At 46.7% G+C, this 21217-nt stretch overlaps 1 protein-coding gene across 7 annotated transcripts in view; it reads right to left on the bottom strand.

Moving 5' to 3' along the window:
• TNIK (TRAF2 and NCK interacting kinase) overlaps nt 1-21217 on the bottom strand; it is a 151062-nt gene that overhangs the window by 115837 nt on the left and 14008 nt on the right. For all 7 annotated transcript variants that reach the window (XM_015637582.2, XM_015637581.2, XM_015637586.2 and 4 more), the window contains exon 2: nt 8764-8829. In XM_015637582.2, coding sequence (XP_015493068.1) covers nt 8764-8829 — 66 coding nt within the window. The remainder of the gene's footprint in view (nt 1-8763; nt 8830-21217) is intronic.

Here is a 21217-nt window from a genome sequence, read left to right as displayed (position 1 = left end):
ACACACTTCCTTGTGCACATTTCAACACAAGAATTTAAGACACCTAAAGACATGCAAAAAATCTGAAGACTTAAACAAAACAAAAAATTACACCAATCTGCCATTCTTATGCAAGAAGAGGAAAAAATCCCACAACATTTGGAAGCAGGCTGTGTTTTCTTGGCACTTTCCATCTTTAGGTAATTAGTGTAAAGGGCTTCCCAGGTAAACCTAAGAATAAACGGCAGATTTCAGGAGAGACACCATTCTCTCTGCAGTGAGCCTTCGAAGCACAGCCAGGAGAAGAGCTGCAGAGCTCCAGCAGGCTCCCCATAGGCATCACTTGCCTCCAAGTCCTCAGGGTCAGCCACAAGTCAAGCTGCATCAAAATTTGGTGTGGTATAAAAAAAATGACAAGTAAGAAACGCCTCTGAAGACAAACACCACAGCATTTGCAAATGATTCAAATCCACAGCCTGGACCAACTTTTACAGCTTGCTGCTCCTCCCATCCCCTTCTCTAAGCTTTCTAAAAAGTGCTATCCTAGCTGAGAGTGGCACCTTCAGAGCTGGGAGGAACAAAACACCTCCCAGCTCCAAAACCTACTTTTCAGTGTTTCTCTCGGTTGTTTTCCTCAGCTGACCTAGTAGCAGCTGCTGTACTTGTTCCTCTGGGAATCAGCCTCGCTCCCAGCATTTTGTTTCCAAAATGCTGGTGCAGGGGCACCCAGCCTCCCCATCCCCTCACAGATTGATTTCCATTGCTGGTGTCACCCAGCAGCTCCCAGCTCTGCCCCCCCAGACCACTCCACCGTTGTTGTCTTTCTCATTATACTGGGAAAGGGTAAGGACAGGGATGGGAAAGGAGAAGAGAGAAGTCATTTAGCAAAGGTCACTGCAGAAGTCCACAGCAGTGAGGACCTGGCCCCCAGCTCCCTGTGCACTGTACCAGGCTCCAATTCACTAGAAGAGCCTATTACTTCTTAAATATAATATCCAAGTTTACAAGTGCAAAACCAGCAGGTACCAGCTTCTGCTGAGAGCAAGAAGCTCCTCATCTATGCCATGCAGCCCAGGGTTACCATTAGAGGGACATAACCTGAAAGGAAAGGTTTTTTGTAACCCACCTGGGTCTTACAGCACCCACACCTCACCCACCAGCCACAGCCACACCCTTGTAAAATACTGCTGGTAAGACACTACAGTCAGCAGAGCAATGGGAACTTCAGCAGACAAGAAGCCACCCTTCCCAAAACAGAGAGTGATGCTTTCACATGCAATAACCCCAATTCTGAAAGCTGGCTTTTTTCTAAACACCTCCCCTACACTGCACCCCCACCTCTCACTTTCCTCACAAAAGACCTGACAAAAGACCAGTGTGAGTTTCCAGTCCAGCCATTCCTCTGGGACAGGAGATGTGGCACTGGACAGGGTCTGCAGAGCAGCTGCTTGCACAGAGCACCTTCTAATGCCCACAACCCAAGGAGGGGGGGCTCTCCCTCTGTCGCTATCCACACCTGGCACCCACTCAAACCACACTGCAGTACCCACCACCCCATTCCCCAGGCTTTGCAGCACCCCTGACTTTACTTGGCATCTTCAAAAGCAGCTTTTTTAACCCTAAGACATGGCAGCTATTTTTCTGTCCTGCAAAACTGTGCAGTATGTACAGAATCAGAGCATCCAGCAATGCAAGGGAGACTGGACAAATGTCACTCCACAGATGCATCAGTCTGCTCCTGACCTTCACCCTGCCCTTTCCCTTCACAAACTCTGCAGGGAGGCAAAGGGAACAGAGATTTAAAGGGAGGCAATTCAGAAACATTTTTAATCACCTTTTATAACCTGCATTCTCTAGGACTGAAAAAGCACCTTTCCCTTACATTATTCAGAAAGCAGCAAAGCTAATGTGACATATTGGTGCGTAGGTGTGTGGGGGCTGGTTTCTTGGGGGGGGAGGGAGGGCTGAGGGCTCGCTCTGTGTTTCAGAGAAATGAAGCAGCACAAGATGTACCAGTTGCTCTGGTAACAAAGCTTTTTCCTTTTTTTTTTTCCCTTTTTTTTTTGTAAGAATGAAGCATCATTTTAAGCATTTTTTCAGTTCAGACTTCCTTGCCTGCATGGCAAAAACAAATCTGCGTTTCAGAAACACACAAACTCCATTTGAGTCAGCATGGAAAGGACCTTCTCCTCCAGAGCTACTATAACATCGTGGGAAAGCGGATAAAATTGAGGTTGCCCGTTTTCCTTCTGATAAGACTACAAGAGTTATCACACACCAGTACTCCAGCCCAGCCCCTTCCTGCAACCCAGAAAGAGCTGATAAAAGCACCTATGAGGTGGTGCCTGTGGAAGCAGTGGAGACCCCATCCCTGGTGAGCATCCGTGCACAGCAGCACCACCATCCCCCTCTGCCAGCACATGGAGCCATCCCAGTGAAAACAATGGCTTAATATTTAATACTGTGCTCATAATACAGAGGGATTATAAAGCAGCTGGTAAGTCCTGTAAATCCATTCACACTCACACAGACCATCCCTGACCTTGAAGGTGATAAGCAGCCAGTGCCTGCCCACAAGGCTCTGGATGTGCGTGGTCCAGCCAACACCAAAACCATCCCAGGGGAAGGAAGAGCCTGGGACAGGGCAGGGTGGGCAGACACAAAGGGCTCCCCTGCCTCAGTCCCCTGGAGCAGGCTTTCAGAGCAGCACCAAACCATGGGGAAAGCCAGGAAGCTTTCCAAACTAGAGGGACCAACCCTCATGTGAAGTGACTGTCAGAGCATGAGGAGGGATGGCTACCCACATTCACACACGTGTGGTTACACTCAGCCTGCCCTGCAGCAAAAGCAGCCTCTGAAGAGCTTCAAAACATTAAAAAAGACCCAAAGCTGAAGACACAACACCAGAACCACCAATGGGGCTCAAATCACACCCAACCTCACAACATCACAGCTCATGTTATAAACATAAAGGTGGGAAAAGAGAAATGCTCGCAGTGCACCTTCAAATGTAACAGCTGTCCAGGGTTAGAGCTGTGTGTTCAGATGGGGCTCTGAATTCCTTCAGCAGCCTGTGAACAGGAGCAGCAGGTGCCCTTGGTGTGCTCAGAACCAGCATCCAGCACAGCTGGCCAGGTGTTGAGACAAGGGCAGCTGGCAGCACGACCTGCTCTGCAGGCACACGTTCAGCCTGGCCTCTCAAGCAAGGCACAGCAGTCAGTCTGCAGCTATAAAAGCTGTGTATGTAAACTACAGTTAATTCTTTATAGCAACAATCCCCAGGAAGTTAGTAATAGTGTGCAGCACGGTAGCTTCTTCCACACAGATAAAGCAACAGTGATTAATTATCGAGCTATTGACCATCGGCCTTTCAGAAAGGGCGACAATAAACCAACTGATGATTAAAAACAATTACTGTCATTCTTGACTCAGGCTAATTATATGAACTTCTAATAATGACCCAGGAACCTGCAGAGTGTTTGTTTTCACCAGGACTGATGCAAGGGCCCAGCACTTGATCAGCAGACAGACTGAGACAGATGTCAAGCAAGTTAATCATGGCACAGACTACATACTAGTTTTACATATCCACCCTCAAAAATAAATTAAAGGAAAAAGGAGTCTTCTAGAAGTCTTTCTTTATGATATTTACCTGCTACCTCAGCAGCCTGCACTGGTGGAAGGCCTGGGGATGCCAGGAGGAAGGATACCACTGTGCATGGAGTGCACAGACAGCACCCAGGGAGTGCAGGACACACATTATCCCCCCTCCTCTGGCATCTGCAAACTCCAAGACATTATCAAACACAGGCTTGTGCCTGGGACATTCCCACAAGTTTGTCTCAGGAACCAAACTGTCCCAGCAATCCTGCTGCTCCCAGCTCTCCAGCAACAGTCACCTTGGATTTCAAATATTTTATCCACTTTCTAATACCCACACACCTCAACATCTCCATCTACTGGGTCAAACCTGGGCATTTGCCTCCAGGTGGGTCCGGCCTGACTTCTGGCAAATACCAGCTGGAAAATAAGTAAGCCCTGACTGAAAACCCTGGGTTTCATTTCTTCAACCTTTCCCCACGTGTACTGCACCCCAGACAGACAGACAGACAAAGTACAACAAAAAGCAATTACAAAGATCTCATTCTCTTCAAACAGCTGCCTCCCCTGGGCTGGCAGAGGACATGGACAGCCTGTGGGCAGCCAGGAACCTGTCCAGGTGCTCCACCTGCCCTGGGGTGGCTCCTAGGGGTGATACCCCTGCCCCATCACGTGGTGATGGTAAAGGAGCTCCTTGGAGGGCCACAGCTGACACAGGCAGCACATGGATCCCACACACTCTAAACTAGAGCACAGACTACTGCTGCGTAATAGCTTGGTGATTATATGGCATTTACCAGATAATTAAGCAATCAATAGTTATTGTGCAGTTACAGAGGTGCCCACATACTCTATCTTGTACCCTGTAAAAATAAAACCTTGCTGAAGCTGTAAATGGAGAGCCACATCCCTGGGGCACAAGGCAAAGCAGCACTTGGCATTAATGACCACTGTCCTGGCAAGTTGGGAAGAAGCATGCGAATATGTAATCTCAACATCATTTACTTTGATGTAAAATACACAAGATGAGAGGTACAAAGTTTATCATCTGATCTATTTCCTGATTTTTTTTGTCACTATTGCAAAGGCTTGCATCAAAATCCTTCTTGGCTGACACCATCACTCACTCATTACACTCACATCATCCACTGTGTGAATGGACATGGCTAAGCCCATAAAACACTGGGGGATTGCTCTGGTTTTCCACTTACTCAGTGCACAGAAAGTAGCCCATGGCATGTCTCCTCAGGCTTTGCACCCATTTATTGGACAGGTACTTCTGAGTAGCCCAGTGTCCTCTTCCTTTGAACCCATGTACTTACTGGTGCTGGACACCCCACTGGTTGTGGTCCTGAACTATCCAGGCAATCTAAGGACACACAGTATTTTAAGGAGTATTTGTTTGCTCTCATGCAGAGTAGAAATAAACAGCAATTACAATGTTCTGGGACTTAAAAGCAGTATTTCTTCACAGTTTAGGTAATGCTCTGAAGCATCTTAGTGAGTTTTGTGTTTAGAGTTGCTTTCAGCCATCAGCTAAAAACCAGTGTGGCAAAGGTTGAATTCCCCAAGTCCAACTTGTTGTATTCCTGACAGTCATTTCCTTAAACACCTATAACAAAAATAAAATCCAAGGACACAAAAAAAACTACTGCAACTATGTCTGGCACAGAAGCTAGCAAATTCTCAGTCTTTCATCAAAACCAGTTTACAATCTGTAACATTAGATGTAGGATTATTAGACAATAAAGAAAAGCTTCCAATTCAATTAGAGAGATAAGTCATCACCAGTTTGGTCCCTCATTAAAATAAAAATCAAGTTATTCAAAAGAGACTGTTAAGCAGTGAAAAAGGAATGTTATTTCTCTCTGCATTTTTCCAAAGCAAAGAGCTTGTGGTTGGGGTTAGAGAAGTGAGAGCAGAGCAGGTCGCTGCTGAGGGCTCCTACAGTGCCCAGGTGTCACTGGGGTATTGCCAGAGCTGGGAAGAACCAAAGGGACATTTTAACCTGCTGTCCTGAGCAAAGAAAGACCTTTATTGGAAAATACAGAGGTTGAACCGAACCAGTCGCCTTTGCCTCAAGTGCAAGGCTCAAGGGCGCCAGGCTTTGAAGCGCTGTGAACCACCTGAAAGATATCTTCACACCATGACCCAGAAATCAGCATCAAAGCAGCAAACCCTGCATCCCCACCATCCTGGCAGTGGGTGCCCTCCTTCTGGGAGCTCTCAAGGGGAACCAGGCTTGGCCAGCACAACTCTCCTAGGAGCAGGAAGGCATGTGCTGCAGCAGGGGCTCCCCAACCTCTCCAGCAGATGCTGAGGCTGGCTCCATGAATCCCTGCTCTCTGAGGGCTCCTGTTACTGTGGTACTCCCAGACGCTTCTCAGGCTCCTCAACCTGTGAGATCTTTCAGCTGCCAGAAGAACATGACCATGCCCTTTATCCCATGGGATTAACGGGAAGTTTGCACCATGCACATTTTCCCCCCAGGTCCTGGGCAGGCCAGCTGGTTCTCACCAGGACTTCTGCAGTCTCCAGTACAAACCTGGCCATGCAGCAGTGTTAAGACACTGCTGCTATATCAGATTTTCTAAGGGAAACATCAAGGCTGCAGCACAGAGATATATAACATTATCCCCTGCCTGGAATAAACATCTCACTTCTGCCTCCTTCCAACAGCAAAGTTGCTTTTCTTGCTTCAGAGAGGGACCAGCCATGAGAAGGGGGGGTGATGCTCACCAGGTAACTGCTCCTGGGTGAGAGCACAGGGGTGGGACCTGCAGAGCTCAGGCTGGAAGCCAACACCAGAACCCAAAAAACACAACCAGAGGTGCACACAGCCTCTAGGAGGGCAGCAATGGTGCTACCTCAGGTAACACACACAGAGGGGTAGGTCACCACCCCTGCAGGGATTTAACAGATGTGTACATGTGGCACCTAGGGACATGGCTAAGTGGTGGCTTGGCAATGCTGGGTTATTGTCTGGACTCAAATACCTTTTCCAAACTAAATTATTCAGTGAACAGTCCAGCCCTGCCCAAGAGGGGCTTGGAAATGGCAGTGGAACAACCATCTGATTGCAGAGGATGCTGCTCCTAGGTATGGATCACTTCTAAGGGCTGATTTAGAATGGAGCCAGAAGGTCTGTGTGTCTTGAAAGCTGATCCATTTGTTTTGCTGCAGAGATAAATACAGCGGTGGTATCTGGAGAGAAAGAATCGCAGAGATCTTATTTCCACACTGGCTTTTAGGGTGGGACACCATAAACAGTCATGTATGTTTTATATCAAAGTCTCCTTTTGTTTACAGCACATGTGTTACTCCAGGACTTCAGTTTAAGAGAGCTGTGAAGTCAGGCTTAGCCTGAGCTCATGCCTCAATACTTACTAATTTGGTTTGGACAGCAGTGTTTTCCCCTCCACCCCCGTCACCATCCCGTCTGGCACCGGCACCACGTGAATCACACCGAGGACAATCCGGTTACTCCAGCAAGTTAAAAACACCAGGAGGATTTTCCCCTTGTACAGCACGGGAAAAAGGAACACAGAAACATTCAGCCTACACTTGGGACATTTCTGGGTGGCTTTTTTTCCCCTTTGAGGTGACACACAGAAAGAATCAAACCCAGCAAGAGGAAACCTGATCAGCTGAGCCACACAACCAGCAGCACCAGCTTATTTCCCTTTTTTGCTCTCCACAAAAACACAACGCTTTGAAAAGATTGTTACAAGCACATAGTTTCCATGGATTGTTAGAAATATGAACCAGTTAAAATTAGGTCACCTTCCACCGTTATTTTAGCAGCTGAGAAGAAAAACAGTTCAGAAGAGAGCTCCCGTGGCAGGGAGCAAATGGTGGGAAAACAATGAATACCAGAAGGGAAGGCTCCCTGGAATATAACCTTGATAAGAACAGCTTTGGGGTAGGGCAGTTTTAACTTTGTTTTTGTTATTTTTTAAAAAGAAATCTGTTTCAGTTCAAAATTCACACATTTAAAACTCCAGAAGTTCCAGTTCATTTTCAGTTCACTTCAATCCCTTGATCCTTCTACTGACAGGATGAGTCCACAGCAGCAGGAGGATGGGGGAATCTTGGTTCTTTAAACACCATTCTCTTCAGCAGGGGCAGCTCACTGTCTTTTAGAGCATGACAAGCAAGAGCTTTGTCTCCAAAACCACAGAAGAAGGAGCACATGAGTATATTCTTTTCTACAGTCAAAATGAAACATGGGCATGACGGGTAAACAGGATCTCTGTGTGCCCACACACGAATGAGTACACGTGTACACAGCACTTGTGCCCACACATACAGGAGTTTCTTGGAGAATGAGGCCCAGGGGACTAACTCCCAGCAGAACCAAAAAAGCTGGCAGATTCCTCATGAAACCACGACAAGAAACATCTCCCCACCACATATAAACACAGATAACCCCAGACTTTGAAATAATTCAATCCCACCACAAATGCACAAAAATAGTCCATAAAAAGACCCCACTAAGACAACAAAATCTGGAAATCCTCCAAGCTAAGATGTGTTTGGGACACATCTTATACACATGTGATATAATATAGGAGAGGTGGGAATTTTAAATATTCTTGTAAAGAAGTTCATGCTTTTAAAATCCTGCTCTCCACAGTCCCTTCACTATTCTCATCTGGATTGCTGCTTCTAGATGTTCAGAAAAATTTACAGCAATCCTACTGACTGTAACAGGCACTTTAATAAAAACATTTTAATAGTGTTTTTAATCCTGTAGCAGGTTCCTGCCAGTGGAAAGGACAGCAGCCAGCCTGTGTGCAAGCAGAGCACTAGACTGTAGCAAACTCATTTGGCAGCGTATTACAGCCATAAACTCAGCTCTTAGAAGAGATCAAGATTTAGCTATTAAAGCACAGACTTCTCACTCCCTCCTCATCATCTAATCAATAAAAAGCAACTAGGGGCAAAGGGGGAAAAAAAAAAGCAATTCATTTTCTTGTGACAGTTTCAGAACTAATGTGAATTGCTTTTTATAAGAGCTCTGTGTGCTACACGGTACTTGCACACAACACCAAAAGGTCAGAGTTCAGCAAGGCTTCTTGTCAGGTTTGAAATGGTCAAAGTCTAGTCAAGGTGATGTGCTGGGATGCTTCATGTTCAACACACAGCCAAAGCAAACAGGATCACTACAGCTGGAACTCTTACCTTATAAACCTGCCCGTAGGTACCATTGCCAACGAGCTCTACCAATTCAAAGATTCCTGCAGGATCCTAAGAGAAAAGAAAAAGAATATTAAATGAGCAATATTTATAGATTTATGAAAAAAATAAACATTTTATGAAGATCAGCATTTCTCTGACAAGGGCTTTGAGAGGTTTAAGGTTTTCAGGCAGACCAGGGATGGGAATTACAGGGACAGTGAGCAGAAGTGTGGCACTGCCCAGGTGACAGCCTTGTGTGGGCAGCTCCAGCACTCTGGGCAGCACAGACCTGCCCAGTGCTGCCCACTTCCAGCACTTGGGCTGGGAGACACCAGGCAGGAGCCTGTATGTGAGCATCCACTCAGTGCATGCTTTAAGTGCAACAGCAAACATTTGCTGTTCAAAGTTAGATTTTCTTATGCATCAGCTTTGGAATAAAACAAGCTAACAGGCAGGATACCATTCTGGGGCTCAAAGCAGAGGTTTCCAGGTCTATTCCTGAGGTCAGCAGCATTAGTGTTACTCAGTCACATTTTTGGTTTGGTGCATCCTGGCTGTTGACATGCCGGTTTGTCAGCTGAGACGAGCAGATCTAAGGCAATGTTGTACCACGACACAATACCTTGTAAAGGTGGCAGCAAAGCACAAAACCCTGTCCTTAGATCCCCCTCCACTTGGCATGTGCCCAGCCAGGGGAAGTGCAGCTGGACACACGTGCACCCACCAGGACAGATGATACGAGCAGTGAGGTATGAGGGAGGGTGGGGAAAGAATGAAAGAAAGAAAGAAAGAATAAGCAGCACTGCTATTTTCTCCTCTCAGTGGGTTTTCCCCTTCCAGAAGCTTTATTTATACTCTCCTGCTCCTCCTCCTTTTCCTGTACTCATCACTCTGATTTTGGAGAGAACAATCCCCCTGGAAGCTGGTGGATGTGGAGACATCCTGACATCCCTGGGGTCTGTGTGTCCCTGAGCCAAGGGGTGACCTTGCCTCCCACACCACCACCCATCCTCATCCTCCCTGCTGGGTTTGGAGTCACTTGAGCTGCTGGATGATGTGGCATCCCAGAGAGCCCAGGGACACCAGCTGTGACCCAAGGGGATGCAGACAGCTCCAACAGGCCATGGAGGATCAGCCAGCAGCACTCCTGAGGAAAACAGAGATGGACACCCACCACCCTGCTATGGACATAGAGATTTCACTCATTACAAAGCTGCATGAACTCAAGATGCTTCTGGGTCCGAAAGTCAAACACTGAATCTTGGTGAGAAGCTGAGAGGAAAAATTCATCCAGTAATAGTGCCACAAAAGTAAACTGATCTGAGTCCTGGTGTGGCCAGGGCAGCCAGGACCAGCAGCTTCCTCAGGCCGCCTGGGAAGCCCTGAGCTACTCCAGGGTGGGAACCCCACTCAGCCTTCAGTGGGACAGTATGCAAAAAGGGCAGGGAAGCTGTGCTGAAGGAGGCTTGGAGACCACAGAGGATGTATCTGCCCTGCTGCAAACACACCTTCATCCAGACACTTGGGCCGCACACGGGCAAAGCCGCAGCAACAACGCGTTTCCAGCACGCAGCATCTCAGCTGGGTGTGGATGGCCTGTGGGTTTTGCTGCCTTGGTACCAGGCAGGGAAATGCCAGGAATGGATGGGAAAGGGAACTGACACCGGGTTTCCACACTGGGTGAGGAGGCGGGGAAGGGGAAACATGGCAGCAGCTGCTGTTTATTTTTTGAGTTTCTTCCCTAAGGGTTGCTCTCTGCAGTGCTGAAACAACTCTGAAAGAGGCTTTTCCAGTGCTACAAGTATATCTATTTTTGAATATTCACTAGGAGATTAAGGCAGAAGAAAGCCGTGCCTAAGGCATATGCTTAGGAGGTTTGGAGAAACATCCAGGGATGCAGCTGGCCATTTGTGATAAAAAGAACTCCTTTTTGCGATATGTTTTCCAACCTCTTTCTACAAATGCTCCAACTAAAGAGTGCCCAATCCCACCATCCCAGGCTGACTGCTCTAACGTATTCAAAGGTCACATCTGTGGCTCCCACAGGTTTGCCTGAGTCCATCCACCACTTGTTTGTGATGCCAGTCCCACAGCTGCCTCTGCTGTCACTGTGCCCAGGGCAGCTTTGTGCCAGGGGCAGCTCTGTGCCAGGAGGGCTTTCCCCCATTGCTTCCACCACCCACACCTTCCGCTCCAGTTCCCACCACCCAGGCTGCTGCAATGTCCCCTCCCCATCCTGTTTTCTCCCTGCATTTTTCCAGAAGCATTGCCAGGGTAACTGGGCATCTCTCACACAGCCAGGAGTGACAGTGCTCCCCTGACTGCTGCTACAGGCAGCTCCACCTCAGCACAGCCAACACACTGGGAGTGTGTCAGGGAGCACAGGGAGCTGGATCTCTCCTCCCAGACACACTGCCCTCCTCGGCCTGCCATCCTCCCATGCAGCAGGCAGTCAAAGGGAAAAACTCCCCAAGAGCTACTATTAGAACCCAGGAATAATGTGCTATTAATGGCCTTTCCAGAAAGCACACAGCAAAGGATAGTGCAGGCAAGGAAAAAAGCCCTGCTTCCCACTGGCCTTCCCTGGACCGATTCACACACAGAAAAGAGATTTGCATCTTAATGGCTGATGGGGAATAGGCTGCCCCTGGTACCAGGGGTACATCCTGCACATCCCACAAAGCCCCTGCTGAGATGCTTCAGGAGGGTACCAGAGAGCAGCGACACCAGCTCGGGCAGGCTGCAGTGGGCAGCGAGGGAGAAAAATACAGAGGCACACAGCATGGGTGATGTTAACCAGGGGAAAAAGAAATCCAGCCTGCAGAGCCCCAACCAGGACCAATCCAGGCCAAGCAGGGAATAATCTCAGACCAAATATAGCCTGTGCTGAAGCTCAGAGCTCGCTGGGCTGCACTTGGCTGGGGGTGGCTGCAAAGCTCATCCCACACGGCTGCTTCCAGCCTGGCACCTTCCTCCTTCTGCCAATGCCCTCTCCTCGATCCAGGAGGGACACACAGATGATAAGGCAGCTACAGCCTGTTCTTCCCACACCCCAGAATGCCTTCACAAGAACTACTGCACCTCTTGTAACTGAAAACATCTGCACTGAATAACAAACCCACAAATAAAAGGAAAAAATGAGGTGAGCTGTTAGTTTAGGCAAAGAAGGTGCATTGTTTAAAACGGGTTGGGGAGAGAGACAGCATTTAAGACAAACCCACAAATAACTGTCAGCTCTACTTTAGCTTCACTCTAACCAGAAAAGGATTTGTACAGCTGTTGTAGCACCAGGACTTCTCCAAGATCCCTTAAACTAAGGTAGGGTCCCTCCCTCCTCCCTGCTACTCAGAACTTGTGCCAGAAGACACAGGAGCAAACTCAGGGTCTCCATGAAGTATGCTCTCCATAAAGCAACAAAACACTCCATAGGACTTCTCAGCTGCCCATGGGATGGGAAATGTTTCACAGAGTAGCAGCAAGTTGTGCAGACTCAGTGTTCCTCCAGGCAGAGATGGGTTGGGACCTGAGCTCTCTTGTGCCACAGGAAAAGCCAGGACAGGCTAAATTTCAAGCAGGAAATTGCTATGTTTCTACTATCTCTCAAGAAAATCAGTGGTACTAACATTTCAGTGGCTAAACCAGTCCAAGACACAGAAAAACACAGAGGCATCATCCTTTCCAGCAATATCATGGGTAAGGAAAACAAAAAGACCACTTTATTTCAATAAACAGTGTATTTGAAACTGGTGCATTATCAGGAAAGAGACTTCTGTGTGTGAATGATAAAGTAGGATATATTTAAATTTCAGTAACAAAACAGGCCTCCCTTTTGAAGACTTATCAGTGTGGAGCACACAGTGGGGCTTGTGGGTTCCTGGTTAGAACTGCTCCCTCCCTTCTGCCTAACCCAGACCCACAGGACTAAAGCTGAAAGATGTCCTTGCCCACAGCATGTTGTCTCAACAAGTCCAAGGCACAAAAGAGCCAACACTTTGCTTGAGGAGACTATTCAGAGAGCAATATCCACACCCAGGGCTAAGTCACCTAAGGGCCAAGGGCTGCAGGTACCTATCAGTGTTGGCTATGGTGAATACTGAGTGAGCAGAACACAAGTTAGCCATTTTTAAATACTGCCATGCAGGTGTCCATAAACACAAGAAATATTTATACACAGCCTGTACATCAAATCTGCTTGTTTTCCTTGAAGGAGACTCATTTTCCTCCTTTCTAGCCCACACAAAAGGGATGTAACAGGAAGGGTTACATGAGGAGACAGTGGAAAGATGCTCAGGAGAGGGGAACCCAGGGGCACACCAATTAAACCACAATTGCTGTGGATGCACAGGAGGGGAAATCAGAGATTGGAGCCTCTGTAATCATTGTGCACTTAGTCCCCCAATTCTAGCAGCTAATGACAACTTCCAGCCAAAAAATCATGGAGCTCCCCAGTCATTAAGTAAATGTTACAACCCTAGAGAAGGAAAAAGCACTGTGTAACCGGAGGCAGTGCAGTTACGGGTCAGTAACAGAGGAGTGTCCCCAGGCACCAATCAGCTAAAGCAGCTCTGTGGCATCAGAAGAGGATTTTTAATCTCCACCAAGAAAAAAAGCCTGTGCAACTAATGCTCCCAAGCATCAGGATACTATGAGCCTCTGCCTTAACATCTCCATAATGAAATAGCCTCAACAGGAGATCCCACAAAAACCAAAGCAGGCTTACAAAGCCATTTGCTCATCACCCTCAACACGAGACCCAGGGAGCTCTGTCTGCATGCAGGTGCCTCTGCCTAGGACAAGTCCTGGCAGTCACAAAAGAAATTCTGGCACTGGGAAGCACCAGAGGGTCATTCTTCCCAAAAAGCTGTCTCTTGTAAACTAACAGCCATGCCATGGCACCCAGACAGCCCAGGAAAGCCACAATCCCACCTGGGATCAGAGAGCTTGGCATGGCAGCACTGCCAACCCAACTGGTTGTCTTGAGGTGTCAACAGCCTGGAGAAAGTTGAGCCTTCCAACACTACCAAGCTCCAAGCAGAAATGAAAGATCATTGATTCAGAATGTGAGAAAGGTTTTGCAAGGAATGCAGGAGAGACAGAAGAACAGTAGAGTTCAATTGGCAAAACTGTCATCAGGGTAACATTTCTGATTATGCAAAGCATCACTGCAAGGAATGAGCACAAGGATGGAGCCTTTAGCTCTCTCACTATACACCTGCCCAGATTTCATTTCCCCGAGGTCAAATGCCTGGGCTGGGCCATACCCTGTGAAACCACCTCTCATGCTAGCAGGAAGCTCCAGAAGCTCTGTAAACAGCCATAAATCTCACAATCATCAGGACCCCAGTAACCTCAACTCTATAAAGCCCCCTGCTATTCCTTCTGAAGGCCCTTCAGTTCACTCACTTTGCAACACTTTCTGCACTGGCTTCTACAGCAGGATTTAAAGCACTTGTGCAGTTTGACAAAACAAGGTCTGCATCACCTTGGGAAAGTTACCCCAAATGACATGCAGATCAGAGAAAAACAGAGGGGTCTGGAGAGCACTTGAAGACACAGCTGCTTTTTAGTAATCTGCTGGCTGTCTCCATCTCCAAGGCACTTCTGGTTAACAGCCCTGTGAGTAATATGAAGACGAACTGCACAAGCCAGGAGAGGATTGTTAATATAGCTACAGACAGCAGCAAACAAAGCAGAAAGGCAGAGGCCAAGGCAACAAAATACTGAGTCACTGGGAACTTTCTGAAAAACAGGTTGGGGACATGACTTTTTCAAGTTTCCATCGCACATAGCCCTAAGCCTGCCCATTAATTAAAGCGGAGCAAAAAACCTCAAAAGGCTGCACAAGTATTTTTGAGATAAAAGCCAAGCAATGAAGCAGAACTGTGCTGGACTACTGGATGTTACTCAGCCCTCACAGGGATTGCTTAATCTCACGCCTTCTCCTGCTAGCTCTGGTACCTTCCCCTCCTTCGCCCACCCATCCAGAGACTCACAAAACAAGCTATCATCAATGCCATCTACCACTGCACCTCCTGCCTACTCAAGCAATACAAGCTGCTCTACTTGGAAGAGTAATAATGAACTCTCCAAGGGCTTTGTTTTCATTTTGAAGAAGCAGTTTGTCCTCCCTCACCCCGAAACACCCAGCTCTGTAACTTAAAAGAAGATGTTAGTCAAGAAACAGCATTACTAAGCAGCGTAAGAAAAACTGCTCTCGAGGCTAAGTTACTAACAGGAGAAAAATTTCTCACCTGGACAGCTGAGGAGACTGTTTACAAATCTACTTGAACCACACCCCTACAGCATCTCACCAGGAGATGCTCTTCTAGGCCCAAGAGGCACATCTGTGCTCTGTCCATTCCCCTTTCCTAAGCCATAAATCCCAGGTCTCCAACACTTTCCTCCTCAGCTTTTCACTGCAGTAAAGCTCCAGCCACCATGTGAGCGTCTCTTTCCTTTCCAGAATGTTAAGACCTGCCAATAGTTGGCAGCAGCAAAATTAAATAAGAACTAATCACCACATTGGGCTTTTCAGTCAATAAAACTGTATTACTTCTTCAACTATTACCTGTTCAATTTAGGATGTAAGTGTGGATTTGTAGCCCCCAGCCAGCAAAGGAATAGCCAACATCAGTGCTAGGGGAAGAAAAAGACAAAATCCCCTATGCACATACACATTCCCACTTAGTTCTGCAGAGGCCAAGCCACTGAAACTACAATAAACTGAGTATTCCAGATTTCCTGCTCACAGACTCACACTTGCACACACAAAATTAGAGTTCCTCTGACCTAGTTTTTCCTTTCTAGCACGTCAAAAGAAAAAGCAGCCATTCTGTACCCTCTCCACAAATATAAAATGTGGGAGCTCCAAGCCTATAAGGAACACACATACCGACCTGGGTAAAAATGGTTTTTTCCAGCCAAAATAAAGCACTGCAAATGGTGGGTCCCACAGGCCAAGGTGCACCAGTGATATGAGGAGAGGACAACAATGACATATACAAAATTAACCTTCCTCCAATGTTGCATGTCAGAGACATCCAGGCCAAGGAAAAGCCACCCACAAGCTACACATTTACATTAAACAAAACAGGAAGGGTCCAAGCCTCCTTCCCACTCCTTCAAAAGCATGGCTAGCAACATGGGGAGTCCATCTGTCCTGAGGTCATTCAAGCAAAAGGCGAGATTTGACTTGAGGATAATGAAAATGAACATGTGGCCTCTATGAGTCTCAGCATGGTAAGAAAATGCCGAGATACTCAATAACCCTCAAGACAACACAACTGTACTTATTCTTCATTTGAAGTTAGTTTCCCTCCAAAGCAGCCATTCCTCTCATCTTTTAAAGCTCTACAGCACATTTCACAGATCACCAGGACAGGATCCATGAATTGTTTACAGCTCTCTATGACAAGCCCACCTTCCAGTTCACAGAAGACTGTTCCTCTAGAAGAGCCAGAAGCCAATCAGACCAGAAGCATCAGCAAAAGCATGACTGCTAAGTGAACCCCAAGGTTTTCAATGGCTTGATAAATGAATGCAGCCTCAGTGCCATCAACCCCTTCAACATATGCCTAATTCAAGCACACAACTTCAACAGGGCAATATATAAAAGGCTTGGCTGAGCTCTGTGTCTCTAAAAAGCTGCAGTGCCAATCATAAATCACATCTATAGCCCCCAGAAGATCTAAAGTTACTACCAGTATTGTACCACACTTCTTCAGATGCAGAGATCAATTAGAGTACAGCAGCTGGACGCTCTCCTCACTGGAAGTCATTCCTGTAGTTTCTGACCAAGAAGATATTATTTCTAAATGTTTAGATCTCATCCTTCTGAGAAACAGAGTTTCAACCTTGACCAGCCAACATTTGCATCAAGCTGAAATCGTTACCTACCACTAAACGCTGTCAAAGGTTTATGTGGTCTCAGAGGAGTTGTTTTAATTACTTACCAAGGCAGCTGTTTTGGGAACTACAGCCTCTTAACACCCCACTCCTGGAGATGCACTGTGTAAAGCATGGCTGCTGCCAAGCTCATGCTAAGAGAAGGGAGCACCCTCTCACACACAGGCATTCAGTCTCCAGCAGCAGGTCACGCTTGTGGCTTGGTCTGTGTGTCTGCAGGGGTGACAGAAGCCAGCCTGCACCTTCCTGAGGCACTGCTGGACACTCCAGCTTCTGCAGCCCTCACAGGAGGCTGCTGGGCTCATGATCTGGGATCACCTTGGTCAAGAAATTACATCCTTGTTCCCTCCTTGCAGTGAGAGTTGTGGCCAGAGAGATGGCCTGTAACAGGAGAATGTCTCACTGCCACATGCCTTTTGGAGCAAGAAAAGCAATCTTTTGCTTTTTTTAAACTAGGATGGTTTTATGCCTCTTATATCTATTTTTCAGTTATGGTTGTGGGCTGAGATGACCAGAAGACTTGTCAGGGATGAAAGGGTTGTAGCATCAACAACCCATACTACAGCCTTCAACAGCAGTGGCAACAAGCAACGCACAGCCAGGCATGTAGACATAAATTCCAGAGATCCCTGATTCCCAGATTAAAGCAGATGCCATTAATTTTCAATATTTTCTTGTCCCTATACACACATCTGGAGAAACACCACCTCCCTGCTGGATTCAGTGGAGAGTTTCTCACATCAGCCCAGTTTTCACAGCTCATCTGGAGATGGAGCTATCTGCTGGTTTCGAGCTTTTCAAGGAGTTTACCCACAGCCTGTCACTTGTCATCAGCTCCTCACACTTGGCTCCACAAGGGCTGGTTAGTGAGAAAGGCAGATAACTCTCCAGGGGCAATAGTTTAAAGAAAGGACAATATGGGGAACAAATCACTTTGAATTACTGAGCAGAACTCTGCAGGACGCACTGTAGAAAAAACCCAAACCCCACAACTATACCAACAAGCTGCCAAAACCTTGTACTACATACTTACTTTTACATTGAATTGTCTTGACAATTCAGCAAAATTATTTAAAAGAATATAAAATATATGTTAATTTGCATGTTTTGATTTAGAAATACATGTCTCATCCAAGAGTTAACAAGTTTTGGGGAAGGGGAAAGGAAGGCTTCTCACCTTTTTTCCTAAATTTCACAGGCTGTCTCCAGTAGGCCAGACCCAGCAGGAAGTCTAAAAGGTTGGTTATGACAGGCATTCAAAGTGGGTGAAAAACAAGGTCCCACAGCAAAAAGCAAGCTCCTGCCTGATCCATGCCAAAAAAAACAGCCTAAAATCAGGGCTGATCCACAGTTGCTGAAGTGATTTGCAAGAATTTTTTTGCCAGGGTGTGAAGTATTTCCCATAGCAAGTCTTCTGTATCTCTTAGTGGCTTCCTACATTGTGAAACACTCTCAGAAATTGAGGGAGATGCTTTTAATTTCAAACCCCAATGCCCTGAATTACTAAACGAGGCAGGGGGACACAGATTATTTAGTTTAGTTCATTTGATATCTGCATTACAACAGCACTTTGGATGGGACAAGGTGGAGGGACCCTTCCCCCAGACATCCCAGGAAGATGTGCAGGTTTTGCCTTGCAAGTCTTCTTGATGTTCCATAAATCCAACCACCACATTTTGCTTTATGGCACCAATTGCACTCCCTGTCAAATTAGAGCCCTGTGATACCTCCCTGCCTTGGGAGCTCTCTTCTAGCTCTGCTCCCTGGAAGCAGCTGTGACACTATCTGGCTTTCTGCAGAGCTCCACAATTTTTTATTAGTTCACACAAGCAGGCTGGAAACATTAATATAAACACACACACAGCAGCTAAGCAAACCCTGTAATACCACAGGGACCAGCCTGCTGAAGACCAGTGCAAGACAGGAAAACAAAGCAAGTGTGGAAGCCCTAAATAATCAGAAATTCAACTGAAAAATCAGACCAAAGCCTCCTGGAGGCACCAGGTGCCAGCATCCACCAGCCACCAGCTGAACGGGGTCAGCTCTTCAGGCCCATCTCCTCCAACCCAAAAGAGACACTGCACATCCCCAGGAGGATTTGGCCCACAGTCATAAAATGTGAGATTAATCATGAGTGTTTAAGGATCTGAAAAGGGGATGAGAAACATTAGTAACTGCTTCTAAATTAATTGCCATTATTGTTATTTGATTTGCTAAACTCTCTGGGGCTAGATTTTATTTTAGAAAACTATGAACATATCAGATTAATCAACTTAAAATAAATGGTCTTGATTGATTTATTTCTGCTGTATCTACTCCTCTTTAAGCTTGGCAACTCCCTGCATTCTTTCCATCCCGTGAAAGAAAAAGAACAGGGGCTTTGCTTTATTATTATTTCAAAGGAACCTCTACGAAGCTTAGCAGCTCTATGGGTTTAAATCATGGTAAAACTATGCTGTGAAGAAGGACAAGTGCAAGGCTGGAGCTGGTTTCCACACTCTGCAGGCGCCAACTTTGCACTGGGAGTTCACCAGCAGAGTCACACCACACAGTCCAAGCAAATCAGATCTATTCCCCGATAATTTAGGCATCCAAAGAGTTGAAAAACACCCTACCAGGTTTGAAAAGCGGCTATCCCAGAGTGAGGCACGCTTCTTGCAGATAAGTCCTGTTAGCAAGGAAGAAGTTTAATCTCCTCTAGCCAGATTTCGCTGTTTCTGAATCCTCTGGAAGTTGGGTCAGCATCCTTCCCCCCTCTCCTAATCCCCTGCCCTCAGCTTTAGCAATGCAGCAGTGCCTCTGCCAGCAAAGAAGCATTCTAAAAAGAAAAGCCCTTGCATATATTATGCTGAAGAATATTAATCTTGTGTTCCACAAAATATTAAGTGGATTACATCTACAGCCTCCAAGGAGAAAAACATTGATTTCCCATGTATCTTGTGCTATTATTCACCCCTATTAGTTTTTCCTACCAGCCTAACAGCCATGACAATTTCCCATTAATTAGTGCAGAGCTCAACTGGCTTGACAGACCAAGCAATGAGAGCAAGAGTGGGACTTCTCCATGACCGTGAGGCAGATCAGACCACTGCTGCACAGCTGCTGCACAGGAACCCATACAAGGTGAAGAACAAAGCCAGCTTTGGGTTTTCTTGAATGACTTCCTGGTGGGATCACCCTTGAACACCAACATCTCTTTGTAAAGGTTACAGAATAGAAAAGAAAATTGCTGACATCATTTGAGACATGCCCTTAAATGAGGCACAGCAAACACAGAGAGATGGATGCTTCTGGCCTCTAGGGAATTGTGGTAGGGGAAGAACTCAACAAAAGCTTGAGGTGCCTGTTCTCACACCCAGAAAGGAGCCCTGACCCCAGGCTGAAGGGGAACACCACCTCCCAAGGGTGAACCCACTATGACTGGGTGCTCCCCACCCATGGGGATGCACCACCACCAGCACCCCTCCCAAACACCCTCCTCAGCACGGCAAGTCCAGCCCTCTGCTCCCTCTAGAACCATTCAAACCATTGCAAAGTGCCACCAGCTGACTTTACTAGAGTTTTACACTTTCTTTGCAGAGGTGTTAATGACTCTAAAAAAGCACAAGACTGGGATAAGCAGCTTTAATACAATTTAAATGCTTATGATTAGGAGAAACAAGAGAGCCTGCAAGGGCCAGACTCTCAGAGGGCGGCACATCCACTGAAAGTGCAGCTCATGTGAGAGGAGTGTAAATTACTCAGCAAGGAGTAAGCAAGATCAAAGCCACTCCAAAAAGATGCAACCCACTGACAGTGATGGGAACTCAGCCCAAGCTTTACTGAATATTTCACAAGCAGGCTGATGAGTTTAAAAGGCCAAACGGGGTGTTCTGATGATGCTGCACAAAGCAAGGAAGGAAAGGAAATATCAGGATATATGTTTTGTTCTAGACATAATACATGACCGTGAACTCGGCTTCAGCTTGAGGCATGGAGACATTCGTACTTTCTATTGACATCTTGTTGGTCTGTGCAGACTCTCTGGAGGAGAAACACAACTTCACAGCTGCTATTCCCAAGCTCCATCCTCTTTTTTATACTTTCTAGAGTAATTTCAATTCTACACAATAAACAGCAGAACAGATAAGAAAAGTCTTATCGGATGAAGTAGCTTACAGCTTCCTACAAGGGCAAGACAGAGAGCTAATGGCTACAGAAGCAGATAAGGATGCTCATAACCAGAAATCAAATCCACGTGTTTCAGCAACAACACACTGCTACAGAAAGCAAAATAAACAGTGCAACAAACTCTGCCACCCTAAATCCTCAGAAAGCATCACTTCATCCCTCCTTGCAGACCCAGCTGGCCCATCACCATCTCTCCTGGTCAGAAGGGAGGGGAGATGCTGCAGTTTCATTGTAAGCCAAACGCAGCATGTAATCTGCTGAGCTCTGGTCCACCTTACAGCCCCAGGCTACAGAAAGGAAGATAAACTACTACAACACCAAGATGCTTTTGCAACCCTTTCCGTCTCTGCAGACCTGTGTCAAAAAGGAATATTCATTGCAC

Source organism: Parus major, chromosome 9 (genome assembly GCF_001522545.3).
Source record: "Parus major isolate Abel chromosome 9, Parus_major1.1, whole genome shotgun sequence".
Lineage (NCBI taxonomy): Eukaryota > Metazoa > Chordata > Aves > Passeriformes > Paridae > Parus > Parus major.
The sequence above is the reverse complement of the archived record's forward strand: the minus strand, read 5'-3'. Positions and strand labels throughout refer to the sequence as shown.